General features: G+C 34.8%; 1 protein-coding gene across 1 annotated transcript in view; it reads right to left on the reverse strand.

Annotated features, from left to right (window-relative positions):
* The window catches only part of BIRC6 (baculoviral IAP repeat containing 6), a gene marked incomplete at both ends in the record, with an annotated part of 232550 nt that overhangs the window by 82658 nt on the left and 128009 nt on the right, over nucleotides 1-21883 (reverse strand). Inside the window, 12 exon segments of the mRNA XM_079721218.1 lie at nucleotides 5113-5242; nucleotides 5718-5861; nucleotides 7474-8254; nucleotides 9264-9485; nucleotides 12145-12253; nucleotides 12500-12756; nucleotides 14067-14346; nucleotides 16557-16757; nucleotides 17551-17745; nucleotides 17893-17989; nucleotides 19210-19385; nucleotides 20335-20897. Coding sequence (XP_079577344.1) covers nucleotides 5113-5242; nucleotides 5718-5861; nucleotides 7474-8254; nucleotides 9264-9485; nucleotides 12145-12253; nucleotides 12500-12756; nucleotides 14067-14346; nucleotides 16557-16757; nucleotides 17551-17745; nucleotides 17893-17989; nucleotides 19210-19385; nucleotides 20335-20897 — 3155 coding nt within the window.

Raw genomic sequence — 21883 nt, forward strand, 5'->3', positions numbered from 1 at the left:
AAAATTTCAGAAATAAATAACTCATAGGTTTTAAACTGCTTGCTGTTCTGACTATAATGACGAAATCTCACTGGATCCATCCCACCTGGAATTCCCAAGAATGTCATTGTCTGCTCTGACATTCAGTCATGGATGTCAGTCTTCATGGCTGGATAACCCAGGATTACCCAAAGCAGATGATCCCTCTTCTGTTCCTCCTTTGGATGTATTGTTAGAGGTCAAAAGTAACCTAAGCCTATGTTCCCAATGCCTGTGTCATTCACCTCACTTCATCTCATCACGTAGGCATTTTATCATCTCTCATCATCACAAGAAGGAGGGTGAGACAGTATAGTAAGATTATTTTGAACGAGAGAGAACACATTCACCTAACTTTTATTACAGTATATTAAGTAATTGTTCTAAGAGATTAATATATATATATCATATTTATCATAGATATGTATGGATGAGAAAAAAACATAGTATATACAGGGTTCGCTACTGTCTGTGGTTTCAAGCATCAGCTGGGGGTCTTGGAATGTATCCCCTGCAGATAAAGGGGGACTACTATAATAAATACATAATGCAACAATACATTTTACTTTCTCAGAAAAACAAGCAAGTAACCCCAAATGGCAAAAAGAGTTACACAAGTCAGAGGGAAATATTTAAGTAATAAAAAATTCACACAATCATAGTTCATTAGGTGATAAGAATTTATATCCTTTATTTTTATATTACTTTGTTATCTAAGACTCCTAACTAAATAAAAATAACAAAACAAGAGTATATATATAGTGTTATCTCAATAAATGCCATTCAAACACTAAAAGGTATCACTGAGAAAGATTTTGCTCAATTTACTGCTTAAAATTGTTCTGGTTTGGATTTCCACCTGTGGCCAAAATGAAATAACAAAGACCAGATTACTATCCTACCTGAAATAACTAAAAATTAGGAAAATATATGAAATAAAGTTTTCAGATACTGGGCATTAGGAAGGCAGGACAGTGATTCCTGGGTGAGTGGAAACAAATGAAGTAAGCGTTAGAATTGCACCAGCTTATTTCCTGCAATTTCCCAGACCACAGCTCAGCACAACCCAGGCCTCACTCAAGGTGAGGATACAGAGATGAGAGTCCAGGAAGACAAAGGCAGGTTTGGCTGCAGTTCACAGGGCACAGTGCCAACGAGGAGAGATCTGCACAGAGAGTGAACCCCAGTGATCTACAGAGGGTCTCCTCTAATCTGTAATGCATACTGACAAGCATTACATACAAGGAAACCACCTAAAGGGCAAGGAAAATACTTTTAAAAAGTAGCAAGGGGGGACTCCCCTGGTGGTCCAGTGGTAAAGAATCCACCTGGCGGGTTTCCCTGGTGGCGCAGTGGTTAAGAATCCGCCTGCCAATGCGGGAGACGCGGGTTCAAGCCCTGGTCTGGGAGGATCCCACATGCTGCCGAGCAACTGAGCCCACGCGCCACAACTGCTGAGGCTGCGCTCTGGAGCCCGCGAGCCGCAACTACTGAAGCCCACATGCCTACAGCCCGTGCTCCGCAACAAGAGACGGCACCGTAATGAGAAGCCCGCGCACTGCAACGAGGAGTGGGCCCCGCTTACCGCAACTGGAGAAAGCCCGTGTGCAGCAGCGAATACCCAACGCAGCCAAATATAAAAAAAAAAAAAAGAATCCACCTTGCAATGCAGGGAACGCCGGTTCGATCCCTGGTCGGGGAACTAAGATCCCACATGCCGCGGGGCAACTAAGTCCGTGCGCCACAATTACTGAGCTCGCGCGCCACAGAGTCCACGCGCCCTGGAGCCCGCAAGCCACAACTAGAGAGAAAACCTGCACAGCACAACTAGAGAGAAGCCTGCACACCGCAAAGAAGAGCCCGTGTGCCGCAAAGAAAGATCCTGCATGCCGCAACTAAGACCCAACACAGCCAAAAAAATTAAAAATAAATAAATATTTTTTAAAAAAAGTAGCAAGGGGATGAATCCCAGGTTCTAAAATGAGGGCTAGAATACTTAGTATTCCCAATGCCTAGTGAATTTCTAACAGAGTTCTCAGAAGAGTATAACCTCAGCAGTGGGGCCAAATTAACCCTAGACCTCCGTTTTCAAATGTGGTACTGTGTTTCTATTCCAGTAGAGCACTTCCTTAAAAGTAAGTCCATTAAAATTAAAACACTAGTTCCTTAGTCTCACCAGACACATTCTATATGCATAAAAGCTACTGCACTAGATAGTATAGGGTTATAAAATATTTCCATCATCACAGTAAGTTCTGCTCTAAATTAACAGCTGCTCTGGTCCCACCTAACAAAGCTTATTAAAAGCTGGTCCTAAAAGTAATGTTCTGTTTTTAAGTAATACAACTACATCTCAGAAAGAAATAAAAAATATTTATCAGAATACAAAAATATCCACCACTTAGAAAATCACATTGTCTGGCATCCAACGAAATTTCCTAGGCAAATTAAAAAAGCAGGGGCTTCCCTGGTGGCACAGTGGTTGAGAGTCTGCCTGCCGATGCAGGGGATGCGGGTTCGTGCCCCGATCCTGGAGGATCCCACATGCCGCGGAGGAGCTGGGCCCGTGAGCCATGGCCGCTGAGCCTGCGCGTCCGGAGCCTGTGCTCCGCAACGGGAGAGGCCACAACAGTGAGAGGCCCGCGTACCGTAAAAAAAAAAAAAAAAAAAAAAAAGCAGTAACACACAATCCACAATGAAAAAAAAAATCAGTGTAAACAGATCAATATATTCAAGACACTAGGGACTTCCCTGGCAGTCCAGTGGTTAAGGCTCCGCACTTCCACTCCACAGGGCGCGGGTTCAATCCCTGGTCGGGGAACTAAGATCCCGGGTGCCAAGCAGTGCGGCCAAAACAAACAAACAAAAAACAAAAAATCAAGACACTAGAAGAAAGCTTGTACACTTTAAATAAAGAGAAGGACATATATAAAAAAGAACCAGATATAACTTCTAGCAGATTAGACACTGAAGTCAATTTGAAGATAGAGCAATATAAATATCACAAATTTTAAATACAGGGGGAAAATGGGGGGGAAAAGGAACAGAGCTTCAGTGAGCTGTGAAACAACTTCAAGAGGTCTAATAAATGTGTAACTGGAATCACCAAAAGAGAGGAGAGTGACAGGGAGACAGAATATATTTGAGAAACTAACAGCCAAAAAATTTCCAAATTTGATGAAATTTATACACCCCCACAGATTCAAGTCCAAAAACTCAAATCATAAGAAACATGAAGAAAACTACAAGGTATATTATTTGATGATAATAATAATCAAATTGCTTAAAAACAATAATAGAATTTGAAAAAAAAGACACATAACCTTTATTATTTGAAAGCAGTATAGTCAAAAGCTATAGGCAGTGGGTAAAAGTATGGCTTGAATAATTTTGGATTACTTGTTTTCATACATGTTAATAAAATACACATGCACATGTTAATATATCCTAAGATATGGCTAAATATCACAAATACACCTTAAAGTACCAAAGCATTGCTAAACAAAGGTTAAACTCAGCACTTACAAGTTTCTGATATTTGCTCAGGATAACTTTGTTAGACTTTTTACTAGGATGTACTATATTCTTCCACAGCAACAAGTTTCATTTGTTAATTTTTAGTTAATAAAGGGAGCTATTTTGTTAAATATCCTAAACGACAGACCATGACATTTTAGAAAATAGTATTCATTTAAAGATAAATAAAAATGTTAAATTTCCAATTATTTTGTACTATGTCTATACTTTTCCATTATCAAGTTAAATGTATGAAATCTCAAAAATTGAATTTTAGTACTCTTCCCCACTTCCTTCCTTCAATTAATTAATTTAAAATTTTTTCTTCATCATGTAGAAGGCACAATTTCAGAAAACTGAAATTAGAAAAAAGTTTGTAAAGTCAAATTTTCACAAAAGTTTAGCTGTAACAGGTAAGGTGGACATTTTCAAATAAGAAAAAAATGTTACACATTTATAATATATTCTAACACTTTACTGTGTAACATGTAAAAATGTAGGAAAGTATAATTTTATGCACACATTTCTGTTAGATGCAGTGTCTAAAACTGGTAAAGAATCTTTTCTACATTATTTTCTCAAAGTGATCATATCTGTTCATGTGGTTTAACTTACCATCTATGTACGTATGTATGGTAACAACTCCCAAATCTCTTCAACTCAGTCTTTTATTCTAAGTTTAGATTTATATTTCCAACTAACAAATAGCGCCAGTTTTTTTTCTGGATACTCCTAACTTCTTTCAGTTATCAGTGTTGCTTAAAGACTTAGGTACCCCCTCCCTCTAATGTACACAGATAGAAACACACTGACTTATATTTAAATTAAAATGCCAACATTTAAAATTTTCAGTTTATTTTTTATTCTGACAACATACAAAAGATCATAAATACTTTGAGAGGCAGAATATATGTCCTGCTCACTTTTACAACCCTAGAAGAAATTACTGTGTTTACACATAGCAGATGCTCAATGAATTCATCACTGATTAGGATTTCTGAGAGGCAATAAACCCAAACTAACCACAGTCAATTTGTATTCTACCTCAAAAAATGCTTTTACTTTAATAACTTATATCCTGTTTAAAGGCATCATCGGAGAGCTCTTGAAAAACCTAGGGGAAACGTGCTCTCTGCTTTCTTCACTGTTATAAACAATAAGGTCACCAGTTGATTCTACCTACTGACCACTCATTTCTCCCCTAGATTTAGTAAATGTTTATTACTTAGAATTCTGTCATGCAACCTAATATACTGTAATTCATCTACTATAACACAGCCTGATGGTTTATCCTGAGAAAATTCCATCAATGGCTTCCCACAGCTTGTCTACATTTCCAACTGCCCATTCTGTCATTACTACACATAACGCACATCACAGCAAAAGAATTACAGGTGCTGGAATGTATTGTACGTTTTGTCCACTGCATCATGCTTCTAAATGTGAAGCTACCTTGACCTTTTCTAGTCATTAAATGGTTGGTGAGTGAGTGAATGCAATAAAGTTATAAAAATAATAAAATTCCTATATACATCTAACATAAAGTTAAAGAAACATAAATATTTAAATGTGACTTGCCTGACACTCTGTCAAGAACTTCCGATAATGTTGTTGAGACGGGCAAATGAAGTGTACGGAACTTGTGGCCTGCTCCATACATTGGATGCTGGATGACATGGCTAGTAGCATTAATTCTACCCTTGTACAGCTGGAAATAAATTTAAAAGAAATTAAGAAGGTTTTTTTGAAATGTGTATCATTATATAACAATTTCAGAAGCATAAAAAAACAAACAATCCAGTAATGCATACAAAAATGTAAAGAGTTTATTTTATATATTTCTTCAAATGTGGCATGTCTGCCATGCGATTTGTTCATCATACTTTGCATTAGCACTATTGTACCTAATCATCTGTCAATTCCCCCCCCCCCAAATCAAATTATACTATTCATGGCAAGTTACAGCTAGGTTATCCTGGACAGAGAGGGCTAGCTGAGATTTTTAAGTCCTATCCTTAAGTATAAAGGTTGTGCTAGTTTCACTTTGCTAGCACAGCCTCTAAGTTCTAATTTCATTTCATTTCATTAGAAATTAGAACAGAGATAACTGAAAGCTCTGACATGAAAACATAAAATATTTTTACACACAGCTCATCATAAAGATTTAATTGTTGAATACTCACTGGGCAGGGAGACTGAAGAAACATTGTCACTTTCTCATCCTCTAACATCAGTTGCAAAAATAATCTACGTACAAACCCTGAAATGTTCCCTGATGTTGGAAGGTTCCCTCTTTGAGGAGATGTCTGAAATAGTTCACAGAGAACCTGGCAAAGTGAGAGATTTAAAAAGTTAAATGAGGTATTTACTTGTAGCTTTATATTTTAAAGAACAAAGAGGAAATTTAAAATGTGGATTAATAAGTGTATTTGAATTCATCAAATCAGCAATTAAAGAATATACGGAAGTAGACAAAAAGCTAAAAGTGAAATCCAAATTTCTGTGGATGAGAGAAGTTACTACTACAGGGTTTTCACATAATAAATACCCAGCAAAACCAACCTAATTTTAACTTCAGTCAATATCAGTGTCGTTACAATAAAAATTTTGAAAAAATATATTAAAAATATAAAACAAAGCCTTAACAAGAAGCTAAGAGATGATTATTAGGCCAGAAGACAATGGAACACCAAGTTTCACACTACCCACAGGCACAAACCAAATTGTCAAATGTCCATATTCAAGGACTTGGTTAAAATTGGTAATTTAAGCATTTCTTTCAAATTAGACACATTAAGTAGATACAGTTTCCCAATAATTAATTACTTTAGGCAACAAAGTATCCTCCTCTTCTTAAAGTTAAATCATTCAGTATTTTTTGAAAATTATGATAGCTCATCCTTCTAGATTCTAAAATTATGATAGCTCATCCTTCATTAATAGTTTAACCTGAATAAACACTATCAAGTAAGGGGGTAAAAAAAGAAGCTGGTTCCTATTTATTGGTGTCTACCATGTCTCAGACAGGCTCTATGCTAGATACTTCATATACATTATCATATTTAATCCTCTCAAAAAAAAAAACCTTTTGAGAGGCAGGTATTACTATCTCTATTTTACTGTTTAAACAACTTGCTGAAGATCACAACAGACAGAAAGCAGCAGAAACTGGCAAAAGCAACTAGAATTATGCTCCAGGTAACTCCAGCTTTCAAGATTTTTGGCCTTGTGGACTTAATACAATAAAATCATCTTTCATACCTTTAATGTGATTTGTCAGGAGTCTCCTATCTGAAACTTATTCTAATGTCTGCTTCATTAGAAGCAAATCAACAGCTATAACAATCCGGTTACTATAAAATGCAATGCCTCAATGCTGTGAGGCACTTGATGGCCACCTTCAAGTGGTCAATCCTGTTCCAATAGCTGAAGCGTTGTTTTTTGGGGTTTTTTTTAAAATATTTTAATTTATGTATTTCTTTGGCTGTGCTGGGTCTTAGTTGCGGCATGCGAACTCTTAGTTGCAGCATGTGGGATCTAGTTCCCTGACCAGGGATCGAACCCAGGCCCCCTGCATTGGGAGCATGGAGTCTTAGCCACTGCATCACCAGGCAAGTCCCTGAAGCATTGTTCTTTTGATTAGGGACGGTTTTTTAAAAGGAGGAATGTATGATCTTTAGCTAGAATCTCCATGAATTTGCCCATCATTCATCAGAAAGAATAACTGATTTATGTAACAGTTGAGGAGAGGAGGGAGGAGATATCAGTACTTAATTTTAATTATGGTTTAAATTCAAATCCTTAAATGCACCCAACCCCAAACTTCACCATCACCTGGCCTTAATACATGAACCTTTCTGAACTAATTTCAAGAGTGCCATGTGACAGCACATTAAAATAATAAGACACTGGAACATAAGCCAGTTTTTCTACTCTTACCTGGGCCATCAGCTTTTGATTATTAGGGTGACATGAAATGCACTGCAGAAAGAATGCAACAGTTGCATTCTCAATTGCTGTCCTCTGTTGAGTAGTCAATCCTGTTGTAGCAGCTGAAGAAAGAGAGGCTGATCTTGCACTGGTCTGTTGTGCACCTAAATTATGTCCTCCAGAAGTGGACCCAGAGTGACACAATAAAAACAGAAGTGCTGTCCATAGTGGATTGACTTCAGACCCACCAAGCCAGTCTTTCATAATATGGCTATTGCCAACTTCTGTCAAAAACCTAAGAATAGGAGCAACCAGGTCTGCTGTGATAGGCATCTTATTACATTGTTGTGGAACGTGATGCCGCCTGAGTTTGTCCTGGGAAATATCTATTGATTGAGCAATGCTTTCAGAATAAGAAATGTGGCTAAAACAGAAACTAGCCAGACTCCTCACAAGAAGAGAAGGCAAACCTGAGTCCAGTAATTGTTTGATAGCTTCTGGAGATTGAGAAGAGGAAGCAAGGGTTGCCAAATGTGATTCAGTTAGTGCAAGAGGTGCTTGTGCGTTTTTAGAGTCATCTGTTAAAGATGAACTAAGATCTTGCTTTTTGCTATCATCTGTCATGGACAGTCCATGGTGACACTGCATTGGAGGAGGGGTAATTCCCATCCAGCCCATAAGCAAAGAAAAATAACTTGGGTGTATGTGACACATCGAGCAAAGTAGACTGTCAACAGCTTTCTTCAAAACCATATTGCAGGAAAGAGACATGGACCAATTAAAAAGTAACCTAGGGAATAAAAGATACCATGTTAACAATATATACATATATTGAGAAAGACCTCTTTGTCAATTATTTCTACTAGAAATCACTTTCATGAAAATTATATAGTTTGACATTCAATATAATGACACTGTAATGTTTCAGGGAAGACTAATTGTGGTAAACATCATTAAGTACTTCAGTAGATTGGAAGTTAGATTAGATTTGTAAAATGAGTATAGAAAACCAAGAGATCTATATCAAAATGGTTCTACCATTCTCTGTGTGACCTCAAAAAAATGACATAAACAATTTAAAAAATTATACATAAGAAATGTCTAGACTGAATTCAACATTATTAATGGCTTTAATTCATAACTGCAAAATGAAAACTGTTAGTAAGTTTCACTAATAAGTCATGGATTATGCCAACTGATAGGACCAAATATGAAAATGACAAACTAGGGGACAAAAAGCCAACCTTTTGAGTCATGGAACTCTTCAGAAATAAATATTATATTTTGCTATAGACTTAGTAGTTATTAGGCAGTCAGCTCAACAAAGCCTTAACTGAGTATGGTGAAGAAATGTGGGTTAAGTGGAAACTACTTGTCAAAAGAACAATCATAACAGCCATCTAGAAAGAAGTAAAAACAACCAATTGTAAAAACTGTCTAAAGTAGTCTCTCAAAATTTCTAGCTACACTTTCCCTCAAAGTTGCATATTAAAGATAAAGAATCTGGCAGGTAAATTTGCAGATGAGAATAAACATTATGACCTGCAGGAGAATATATTAAACATTCCAATTTTAGGTGGGAAAAGCAGCAATGACACTAATGTAGTTTCTTAAAACTTGAAGATAAATTAATTAAATTTGTGTAGCATCTCATTTAGAAATTATACTGATTATACTTAACTAGTACTTTTTGAAGTATTATTTTTATATAAATCAAAATGTAAAATGCTGTTTCATCAAGTAAAAATCTCAAGTGATCTAGTACTGGGGGAAAAGAGAATTTCACAAATCATACTTACTCAAAGAGCTCTCGGTCTAGCAGTGCTGGTAAATCATATTCTACCAGCAGCTCATAACTGTGCCACAGAATTGCTGCTACACAGTGCAAGTGAGAAGGAGATGGCATCAAAAGACCATACTCTATTGTTGAAGAGTTAGGACACATGTAGCTCATCCTGCCACTTCTTTTCATAGCAGCCACTCTTGCAGAATCACTGACCCATTTTAACAAGGCCTGAATTCTTAGAAGAAGAAGATGAATTTAAATAACCAATTATACTCCAGCTGACATTTAATACAGATAAATACCACCACTGCATGTAAGCAATGTATTTATCAGAATAATATACTGATTTTTCTCAATAGTTTTAATATATCAATAAAATAGGAGGGAATAGGAATTATACAATCAATAAGGTCATAGTAACTCTAATTTTCCAAAAACCCTACCAATCTTAAGCAATGAAAATGTTTGAGATAACTCAAGTCTAATTCAGCAAATAAACATTGATTCTTACCTCATTTATGACAGAATATATAAATATCTAGAATTATAGGATACACAGCTTAAAAAAACTCACTCTCTCCTCTAAATTTTCACTCACCTTGTAACAAATCCACACACCACAGAGCAGTGATCTGGGGCCAGTTCTTCATTGTGCAGAATTTCATGCAATACAGCATGAAATGTTTCACAACTCTGGTCCCCAAGCATTAAATACTAGTAGTAAGCCACCCACCCTCTTTCATAATAGCCCCAACATATGTTCTTTTTCAAGTGCCACTCTACACTCAATCCCCTAGAGCTGGAGACCACAAAATGAAAGCAAAAGGCTTTTTAAAGCAGTAATGCTTTGGAGTTTGTATTTTGGGGGGGTGGGAGGTGAGATTTATTGTCAAGTTCTTAAAACACTGTATTTATCTTTGTTTTTATTTACTTTTAAATGTCTAGTTTAGAGCACAAGATTCTCTGCTTCAGGGTAAAAGAAATGGGAATTGGAATGTATATAATACTACTTAATCCCTCTCTCTACCCTGAAGGACTGAAGGGTAAGATGCTTTAAATTTCATATGACAGGACATAAGGACAAGTCATAGAAACAGAAGGGAGATGAGGCAATTACAGAAGAGTAACATTTTCTAGAAAAACAGCAGCCAACAATCTTGTCATTAATGTTAGTTCTGAAACATTCTGAAATATTTACATTTGCATTTATACTAAGAAAATAATTTTAAGTACAATTTTCTTCTTATGATAAAAAAATTTTTTTAATCACAAGAGATTTAAAGAAACCTATTCTAGAAAAATATTTAGCACATATTTTTAATGTATTTTTAAGTCCTATTAACCATTATGATTTGACATAAATTCACATTTACTCTGTCAAAAATACTCCAGTATATTTTTAAATATAATACAGGTATCACATAGTTTATATAAAGCAAAAAGTTTAATGGAAAGGAAGTCAGCCTATTTAATATTTTAAAGTTACCCTGCTAAAACTAATTATACTTTGTTAAATATGTCCTTTAAATATTTTTAATCCAGAGAACATGAAAGCAATGAGCCTAAACTAAATGAAAGCTATTACATTACTGGAGATTAAATAACAATTTTTCCGAGATGCCTTCACTGTCTGGCACTCTAATTCATACCCTTAAGTCTGACCTACGTAAATCTTCCCTTATGAGTGACACTGCTCTGTCTTCCCAATCCTGAGGGCACAAGCTGGACTCAATAAACTTTACCTCTCCAGTATTAGCACAATGCCAAGCATATAGCAACTACTCGGTAAATAGCTATAAAATGAGTAAGCACCCACAAAAAATAATCTGTTAATAATTTATGAAGTAAGACATTTAATAACATACCAAATGACTTCACTTTAAACACAAACTAATAACAATATTAAAGAATATTAATTGGATATAAAATATTCAATATACTTCAAAGGATATTAACTCAGAAAACAATCTCTAGCATGAAGATAATTTATATTATTTATAGAATCACACACTCTATAAATATGTTCTCCAGATACAGATGATATACATAAAACCAGAGAATGCCAAAGTATCATTCAAAAATTTATCAACAAAAACAGGTTTCAAAATTACTTGGAGTCCCTATCAATTTGGAGGTAAAAGATATCAAGGAAGATCTACACTAGTAAAACGCATCTAAAATTACCTATACCGAAAGATCACTAAACATTTAGGTGAAACATTCAGATATTATTTACTTGGTATGATAGTGTTTCACTTTGTGGTAGGAAGCAGGAGAAAGAGGGTAAGGAGTATATGAAACGTTGTCCGTGAATAATATAATCAATAGCAATAAGTAATCAAAAAAAACAAACATTATTACTATTAACAAAATACTCCAAGTACCTAATATGGACACAATATTCCTATATTTCTATATGTTTAGTAATACCTAAGCTTAACTTTTATGAAAAGATCTAAAAAGAAAGCATTCCAAGACTTGCCTAGTGGTGCACTAGTTAAGAATCCACCTGCCAATGCAGGGGACACGGGTTTGAACCCTAGTCTGGGAAGATCCCACATGCTGCGGAGCAGCTAAGCCCATGCGCCACAACTACTGAGCCTGTGCTCTAGAGCCTGCAAGCCACAACTACTGAGCCCGCGTACCACAACTACTGAAGCCCGTGCTCTGCAACGAGAAGCCACCACAATGAGACGCCCACGCACCACAATGAAGAGCTTCCCCCACTCGCTGCAACTAGAGAAAGCCTACAAGCAGCAACGAAGACCCAAGGCAGCCAAAAATAAACTAATTAATTTTAAAAAAGAAAAATAAAGCATTCCAAGTAACATTCACTACATGTGATCGTGTGTATATGTGTCCTCATATGAAAACTGAGATCACCACATACCTACCTGTCTTTTGTTCCAGGATCCTGAGTTGTCCCAAGCTGGTAAAGAATATCTATCGTAGAGTCAGAAGAGAGTCCATTCAGTCTTCCAAAAAGTAAAGGGCTATTCAAATCTTGCAACAAAGAATCAAAAGGAAAAATTTGCTAAATAAGCAAATGGGATGAGAAGATTTGCTTAATTTAATCTTAAATTATTCATTAAAAATAACTTCTGTAAATTTCAACAACAAAAACAAAACTCCAAAATAATGAAGCCATAATGGAAGTTAATTTCAGAAACAGAATTAATCACAAATATCACATAGTTCAACTGTCATTATTTTGCAGATATGTAAAAATTAAAATATCCAAATTGTCACCTGTAGGATCACTGCCTGATGCTGCACAGTTTCTCAGAAGAATGTCTATAAGCTTCAAGCCAATTCTAGTGGACTGCAGTCCTATCTTTACAAGCACAACCTCAATGTTGGGTGAATGCATTCCACAGTACGGAGACATCAATAAGGCAGCACAAGTCTGCAGCAGATTAGCAGTAGGTGCAGCTGCACTTGCCATCATTCCTTCCAGATCACTTATGTGAGTAAGGCAATGATGTAATAACCGTAACCATCCAATACTGAAATACAAAACACAAAATGGCTGATATGGGTAAATTTAAGTAGCTTAAATTACTTCAGGGGTAAAACAAAAACTTCTCAAAGATCAGCATGTTGTGGATGGACCTAAACATTGTCATACTGAGTGAAGTAAGTCAGACACAGAAAGACAAATATCATACAATATCGCTTACATGTGGAGTCTAAAAAAAAGAGGTACAAATGAACTTATTCACAAAACATAAGTAGAGTCATGGATGCAGAAAATAAACTTATGGTTACCGGGGGTAAGCAGGGGGAGGGATAAATTGGGAGATTGGGATTGACATATATACACTACTATATATAAAATAGATAACTAATAAGACCCTACTGTATAGCAAGGGAACTCTGCTCAATACTCTGTAATGACCTACACGGGAAAAGAATCTAAATAAAAAACAAGGAGAGGATATATATTTAAAAAAAAAATTCCTTGTGACTTATAAAGCAGGAAAAAAAGAAAAAAACGAAAAGATCAGCATGTTGTATTTCATAAGTAGCACCAATCTACGTTAAAAAAGAATACTTTTAGAATACTGTAACATCAATAAAGAATTAAACACACAGTAAGTTTCCCCTATAACATAAAAAAATACTTAAGTGCTAGTAGCATTTAGGAATTATGAAATTCCTTTTTATTTAATTAGTCAGGAAATGTTTTTGTATATACATATATTTATATGCATAAATATAAACTGCAAAGGATCATAGAATTGCAAAACTGTAAAGTCTTGGCAGCTCAAGAATAAAAAAGAAATCCTAAATTTTTTTGCCAGGGAAAACTTACATTAAGACAATCTATAAAATTTCCAACCATCAAACGTTACCAGAAGAATGTAAATTAAAGGATATATTCAGGTCCTTCTTTGTTTGGTCAGTTTGTATGGTTCAAATCTAACCCTCTGCAGACTGGCGACTTAGGAATTACCATATAGGGCTAGGTGCCTATCTATATGATCAATTTGTATGCTTCAGATGTATTCTTGGGGATAGGCATTTGGAAATGCTTACATAAGACTACAGTCCGAAGAACTGGAACCCACACACACATATACCACATTGTGGATCATCCCAAGGATTAAACACACATAAATCTCAATTTTAACCAGCCTCAGGGTTTTGCTTCTATAGGATTATTCTTTATTACACTTAATAAAATTATGATATTATTTACATACCTATGGAACAAAGAATTTCCTAAACTCTAAAAAAAAAAAAAAAAACCACAGTATAAACAATTTCATGAAAAGCACAGAAAGGTTTTTCTTAAGAATGAGAAACCACATACCTTGTTTTGGATACCTGATCTTCAGATGGAAGAAAAGGATTATTAACTGTTGCTGAAGAAGTGGTACCAAAAGCAGTGAGGCCCAGTAATTTAATCTGTGAAAGGCCTAATGTGCTGGCATCTCGTGGACGATGAAGTCTAAGGCAGACAGCAGAAGCTACTTCAGCTTTTACAAGCTGAATTTTTATGTAGGTGAGACCACTTGTGACAACAGGAGTGGATAATGGTAGCATATTTACCCCATCTGCACTTACTTCAACAGACACTGAGGATGGGCAGGCTACAGGAAGAGAAAATTGAACAATTACTAAAGGAAAAGTAAACTAGAGTTCATATTTTAGTGGCAATCCCAGTAAAACAGCAGCTTTCAGTTATATTCATTATGAACTCATGAAAAGAAAATGTATACACCAAGTCATACTTTGTCACTGACTTTCACCGTAATTGATTTTACAGCTATTATATGAAATTCACAGTATAATAAAAATTGTATTTAAAAAATTCTAACATTAACCTACAAAAAAGAGTAACTGAAGATATGCAATCCACATGTACTTAATTCGCTCCAAGAAAACAAAAATAGGCAATTACTTACTCTATTATTTCTACTTTACTCAGAATTATCACCAACAATATGGTGATTAATATGCTATGGTTTACTGTTGTAAATAATTTGGGAAGAATGTAACTTAAAAAGTACTTTTTCACAAACTCATTATTTCACTACTACCATATTGCTATGATTTTAAACACAGTTGAGTTTAGAAATTGCTTTTGCCTCTAATCTGTTTTTGCCTTTCAAAATTTAAACAAACATCCAGAATACTTAAAAATAAAACCATTTCCTGCTAAAATTTAAGGAGGCTCAATGAAGTAATAACTGGCAGCTGTTATGGGAAAATTTCTTCCTCACAAACATGGAAGCCCATTTAATAAATTTATCTATCAACTAAAACAACCTTTGAACTTTGACTTTAATTTCAACTGTAAAATTAGGAAGTAACTTTTATTATATGCCAATTACACTCCTGGTTTACACTGAGAACTAGACAAGTCACATCAATTTTTAAATTTAATCTCACCTTTTGAGGTAAGTATTATGCACATTATTTAATCTCTTTGAATCTGTCAATACAAACTGACAAAGAGATTAAATAATCCAAACCCCCAAATGAACAAAGGGCACATTTTATATTCAAGCCCATGTTTGATTCTAAAGGCTATGTTATTTCCACTGGAACACACTACATCTTCAGTTTCTGCTCCAATGCAAAACCAAAATTATTAAGCACACTTGTATTGGAGAACACCTAACCTACTGATTTTTCATAATGTACAGAGTTCTCCATTGTAACATCCTTCCTGTCCCAATTCCTATGTGAAAATTCTAGCTACATTCCAAAGCCACCATTCACACAAACCACTTTCTCCTTCTGAATAAAAGGAGCTTCTTCCTCATCTTAGATTATCCCCTAAGTCTTACACTGACTTATATTTTGCCATGTAATATAGTTATTTTTGACCTGCTAAAACACTGTGCATTAGTCTATTTTTCTTCTGCCATTTTATTCATTATATCTATTTTTATCTAACGTGTGGATTCCACAACTGTATTAGAGTATAATAATCTAATCTTGCAAATAAGTGGAAAAATTGATTCTTCCAAATATGCCAGGGGTCTACAAAATTCCCTATAGTTCTTCATTAAATTACTGAGTGACATATGATAGTAATGAGAATCAATCAATGAAGATAAATGACTGTGACAACTTCAACAATTCTGTACAAATTATATTTATATTGAAAGAATTTGGGGACCATCATAAACGTAAAATAGTACTTCATATTCCTTCATGAATACTTGAAGGAGTTCCTGCTCCTTTTAATGTACAACTTGTTTTCTAAAAATTCTTTTCAATTATTTAACATTGCAAAATTACAACAAAATGTATTCAATGAAAATGCATCAAATGAGTGATACTCAAAATATTAAAAATCTAAAGATCATAAATATTCAAAATATCACACTCAAAGTATTAAGATAAAAAATTCTTTGCAGATGTAATTACCTTACAATGGGAAGGGGAATCTATGCTAATTTCATATTACAGAGCTAGGACTGAGGACCAGCCTAGAAAAACTAAGACTGCTGTCTATAGCTGTATAAACTAACTCATTTTATCTTAATGCTATATAGATAGCTTCATAAATTTGAGGGAAGAGGAAAGGCAAAATAATATATAACTAGAATATGTTTGTTTAAATTTCATCACACACTCTATTTGTTTCAGGGGAATAGGCATGTCAGTTCATTTGATGGGAAATGATTTGGTGGTAGTGTTAAATATTATATTAAAACTGTTCAAAATTAAGCCATCTGGAAATTGTATCTAAGTTAATCACTGTTTGCTGAGTATTTTTCTCATTTTTTAAATGCTTCTAAATTATAGTTTATTTTCATGATGGATCTTTACAAAAAATATTACTCACTTGCAAGAGATGCAAGGTGAGGTTGGATATGTATCTCTTTAAGAAGCACTGCTGCAGGAAGGTGAATGGTAAGGTCGCACCAAGCCTCCTCTGGCAGAAAGATGTAGGACCAAGCAGCAGAGCGAGCTCTTCTGTGGGGTGGCGTGGCCTGCAAAAGCACCTCAGCTGGTTGGGCAGTAGGACTGCTAGATGTGATTGTACCTACAGAAGTATTTTAAATAAAATTAAAACTTGCAAAAGAAACCCAATAAGGCATCAAGAACTATTCAAACCATAATAATTACACTAGAAAAATTAGCTAAAAACATGAACACTTAATACTATGAATGTACTTAATACATTTAGCATAATTTGTTACAGTATTCACAAAACCTCAGGACATCCAGTCAACTGGCAAGGCGACAAATTCACTGTTAACTGCTGCCTAATTTCTATGTACTAACATGTCAAATGAAAACTAAACTAGCAACAACAAATCTAGCACAGTAATTCTCAAATGATTTAAGTAAAAAACAATGTCCAATACAGGCTTCAACTTGAAAATAATCACCTTTATTCTAAATTGTCAATATTCATGAGTTAGAAATATGAAAAGAAAAATATAAAAAGAAACTATGTAGAATGGAAAAAAAGAATAACTATATAAATCTGAAACTTCTTATAAAAAAAAGTACCACTCAAAATAAGAAGGAACAAGTCCTTTAAAACTAACATTTACAATGAAAACTGACATAAGAATCTATTATTGTTTCATAAATTGTGTTCTATTTAAACTCAGAAATAAAAACAAATTTTACTACTAAAGAATAATTAAAAACTTCCTTCTAATCAGTAGAATGTTTGGAAAACTATTACCTTTAAAATCAATGGCTTGTAATTGAAATGGTGATACTGTAACACAATCAACTTACTATGACAACTATTTTTGCTTCATACCAGCCAATTAACTACTACTTAAATTCATACCCATAAGATGAAATAACTCTTTTCTTACCCAGGGGTGCAAAGTTATGGATCCCTTCTGCATTGTCAGGCTCAGAAGCTAGTATTCGTGTTTTCAAAGTGCTGTCAACAGCTTTATTCGGACCAGAGTCAAGAAATTTCATAATAGTTGATACCATACTTCTTGCAGTGTTTACAATAGCCCTTGTACTAGTAACCATATTGTTGCAAATGAGCTGAACACCACCTAAATTTAAAGACAATACTAAATGAAAATTATCTTAACATAGATGATTTGACATTGAGTCAACTTTCACAGAAGACTACAAAAATAAAAACATAATTTACTATCGAATGATTACACTTAAATGACAGTTTTGTAACTTTGTCTTACCCATATCGTGGAATGCTTTCAAGGCATCACTAGTATCCAGTACTCTCAAAATGAACCACAATAATGGTTCAGATAACTGGCAAGTAGCGAGAGAGCCCTAAAAAAAAACCATACATGTATACTGTAATTTTTAAAAGGTGATTATTAATTTCCTGTGAATTAGGACAACTAAATTTCTTATTGAATGTAATATTCTTTTACAGTTAATTATTTTTTTATTTTATTTTATTTTTTTTTTTTTTTTTTTGCGGTATGCGGGCCTCTCACTGCTGTGGCCTCTCCCGTTGCGGAGCACAGGCTCCGGACGCACAGGCTCAGCAGCCATGGCTCACGGGCTCAGCCGCTCCGCGGCATGTGGGATCTTCCCGGACCGGGGCACGAACCCGCGTCCCCTGCATCGGCAGGCGGACTCCCAACCACTGCGCCACCAGGGAAGCCCTACAGTTAATTATTATAAAATGGCAACCTTAACCTAAATCACTAAATACAAAATGTCTGCCAAAATATTTAGGAAATCTTAACCTGAATCAAAAAGGAAGTGAACAGTCTCCTCTCTGAACTCAGCATTTTTTGCGTCTGTGTTTACCTATTACCATTTTCTACCTTAAATTAATGTGCATCGATTTTGTTTTCAAGTAGACAGTACTTTCATCATTTAAAAATGTATCCTTCTCAAATATCTTTGTATCTTCCAATGAGGAAATATATACACACATGCAATGTATATTTATGAAAATGATAATTATACACTGACATATAGAAGATTCCTTAAGAAATTGTTTTAAAATCTGCTTTTGAAAAAAATGGTAAATGGACTAGAAATTAAAATAATCACACTGGCTCCTAAAATCTCATTTTTTAAAAAGGAAATTTAAAGAGTAGTAACATTCTAACCTATTTCTCTTTTAAAATTACCCTAACCCCTTTTAACTGAAAGGAAACTAAATATGTAACTTAAGCTTGAAAAAAAATACTCATATTAAATTTTCATATGTAACATCTATGAAGAACATGTTGGTTTTCAACTATGCTATGGTTAGGGGAAAGGAAAGGACTACTTCTTAAGACAATGGAAAGAAAATCTAAAATTTAAAAATATGTTAAACATTTTATTCTTACATCACTGTAGTCATCTTTGACAGTTTCAAGGAAACTTTCCTCTTCAACTTTTACTAGTAATCTATAGTTCTCACCTGCTGACTCCGTTCATTTTCCAACATATAACTAGGATACTCTGTCTCTGTCTTACAAATAATTCTCTGCTCCCATTGCTAGTAACTACTTAAATTACTGCAGTTGTTGCTGGATTGAACTTACCTGTCTGCCCATATATCCACAGGCCATATAGGTTAAAATTGGCTGCAGCATCATGTGAACTGTAGAAGCTTTTTTACTAAGTGTTGTCAGTATGGTAAATAATCCATCCCCAACAGATATGGCATCTAACCCACCATGAAAGTTTTCATGTTTGGTGAGATGTAATCCACTTGCCCCTAGTTTAAATAAAAAGATGACACATTTTTAAAAAGCATATCCTTAAAAACCATAATAATTAAAATAGAGAGTCTTAAAAGCCATTTTCCCCCAAAACCACTGAAGGATGGTACATAAAAGCTGTGTGTGTGTGTATACATATACACATATCTAGAAATTAAAATATCTATCATAACATTTAGTAGAGGACATTTTTTGGTATCTTTTATAGGAGATACCTCTGTTGTTGGTAACAATAAAGTTGCTCTATTACATGACTGAGGAACATCATTATACATACCAAAAAGAAAAGGAGAGAAAAATAAGTGATACTATTATGTAACTAAACTTCAAAACTTTTAATCAAAAAGATATGGTTGTTTCCCTTACATGAAAAAAGAAATACTAATAATCAAAAATATATCAGGAATGGATTTTGTCACAATTTACAGAAGTTTAATTAGTTAAAAAAATTAACATAGTATATTAGCTTTCAAACAGGTAGAAAAGTAAAGCAATATATAAATTTTACATTGATATATGTGTCATATAAACTGTTAAACTTGAACAAAATTTTATACTTCACTTTTTAAAAAACTGTGAATAAATAAATCTTACTCATTCCCTAATACGAAATCTGATGTGAAATTCTTCATCTTTAAAATGTTAGCGATACATGACTATAAATTATGGTACCTAACTTACAAGACTGATTTTTTTTCTTAATTCACTACAAGTTATTTTGTTAGTATTTTCCAATTTTTAAAAAATTCACACTTAAAAATTTTCAACTGATGGAAGCCACTCTATAAAAGTTTTCACTATTAAAAATCAGTCATGCTAAGAAGTTTACAAAAAAGTAACTCTGCATTATAAAGTAAAAAGAAAATGAATTCATACATTGCTAAAGGAAAGAGATATAGTACTAGAAACAAGTATAAGATTAATATTCTTAATATTAATACGTACCAATTATCATCGCCATGGCACTGCTATTACACAGGCCCAGAGCCGACAAAATCTGGCTCATTATCTGTTGGTTGGCTAACACTAAGTCAGCGACATATGCAGGTGATCCTTGAATACTACTACTGCTTCCATTACCATCTTTGCCTCCTGAAACTTTTTCTTCATCTGAAACACTGTCTGTCGTATTGGTGGTCACAGACACTCTTGCACTGTATTCCCTATTGCCCGAAAGAGGCAGCTGTACTAAAATGTTAACCAGTTTTAACAAATCAAACATGAGTTGGTCTCTTGTCATTTCACCACAAACTGCTTTTGCATCACCTGGACGAATGAGGTTGGCAAAGAGTCCCCCAAAGCATGCTCGAGCACCCACTGAGCTATCTGATCCACTTCGAGACATTACTTTGTCTGAGCAAGTGATATAGTGGTGCACTAAAAAAGTGACAGACTCTATCACAGCAGAAATAGTACTAACTGAAACAACTTCAAAATTCTGCTCCAAAGTGAATTCTAAGAGCTTTACTTGGGCATCAAGAGGTCCTTGGCCTGTCTGGAAGGCACCCCTGCAGAAAAAGAGAGAGGATTAAAAATTAATCCATTTTAAATTGTTTTGAAAGAAGTAACCACCAGAATACAAGAAAGCTAAACAATAATTAAACTCCTGGTATTCACTATTTCATTTTGTAGCAAAGAGTTTCCAGCTCTTCCTGAGTCCTCCTTGTTCTTGCCTCCATTTTATCATACAAAATAAAAAATGAATTCCCTTCCAAATAGAAAACTGAAGGACAAGTAAATCAAAGAGATGATTTTGAAGCTACAGACTAAAATAATTATATATCACAAGGCACTCCTCATAATGAATGAGCTCTGGTTTGTTACAACCTCAAATGTTGTTAGTTTAAACATTTCTTACTGATTTTGATTTTCAAAAATTAAGATTCAATCAAGTAATTCTTATGCATCAAAATTGAATGCTCTCAAGTTCTACTTATGCCTAAGAAATAGAAAGCTGGAAAGATCATCGGCCCCAACTTAACAATAAAAAAAGCCAAATTAACTCTAAAGTCGTAACTTTTCTTGAACCCATCAGACAGCTAAGGTCAAAAGAGTACCAAAAAGCCTGAAATCCATAGAAAGATAGGCACCTCCTCCAAGAAGACAGAATATGAGCATTGGCTTTCCTGTCGCAGAATCTGGGAAGTCGAGATGCTGGCAATATACATATGGGTAAGAAGAATTCAGCTAAAATACTTTACAAGCTGTTAAACCCCAGGTATGTAAGGGTGGTAACACTGAACCCTTGGAGCTCATACCCATTCACAGGCACCCTCCCTCACCATCTCCCACACATACCTTGCCCTGTGCATCTATTCCATCTGGCTGTTCCTGAGCTATACTTTATAATAAACTGGTAAAATCAGTAAAGTGTTTTTCCTGAGTTCTGTGAATTCTTCTAGCAAATTACTGAACCTGAGGGGGGGATTGTGAGACCCCCTGAATTTGTAATCAAATGATACAAAAGTGTGGGTAACCTGGGGACCTTGGACTT

Source organism: Hyperoodon ampullatus, assembly GCF_949752795.1.
Source record: "Hyperoodon ampullatus genome assembly, chromosome: 15".
In the NCBI taxonomy this organism is placed as follows: domain Eukaryota; kingdom Metazoa; phylum Chordata; class Mammalia; order Artiodactyla; family Ziphiidae; genus Hyperoodon; species Hyperoodon ampullatus.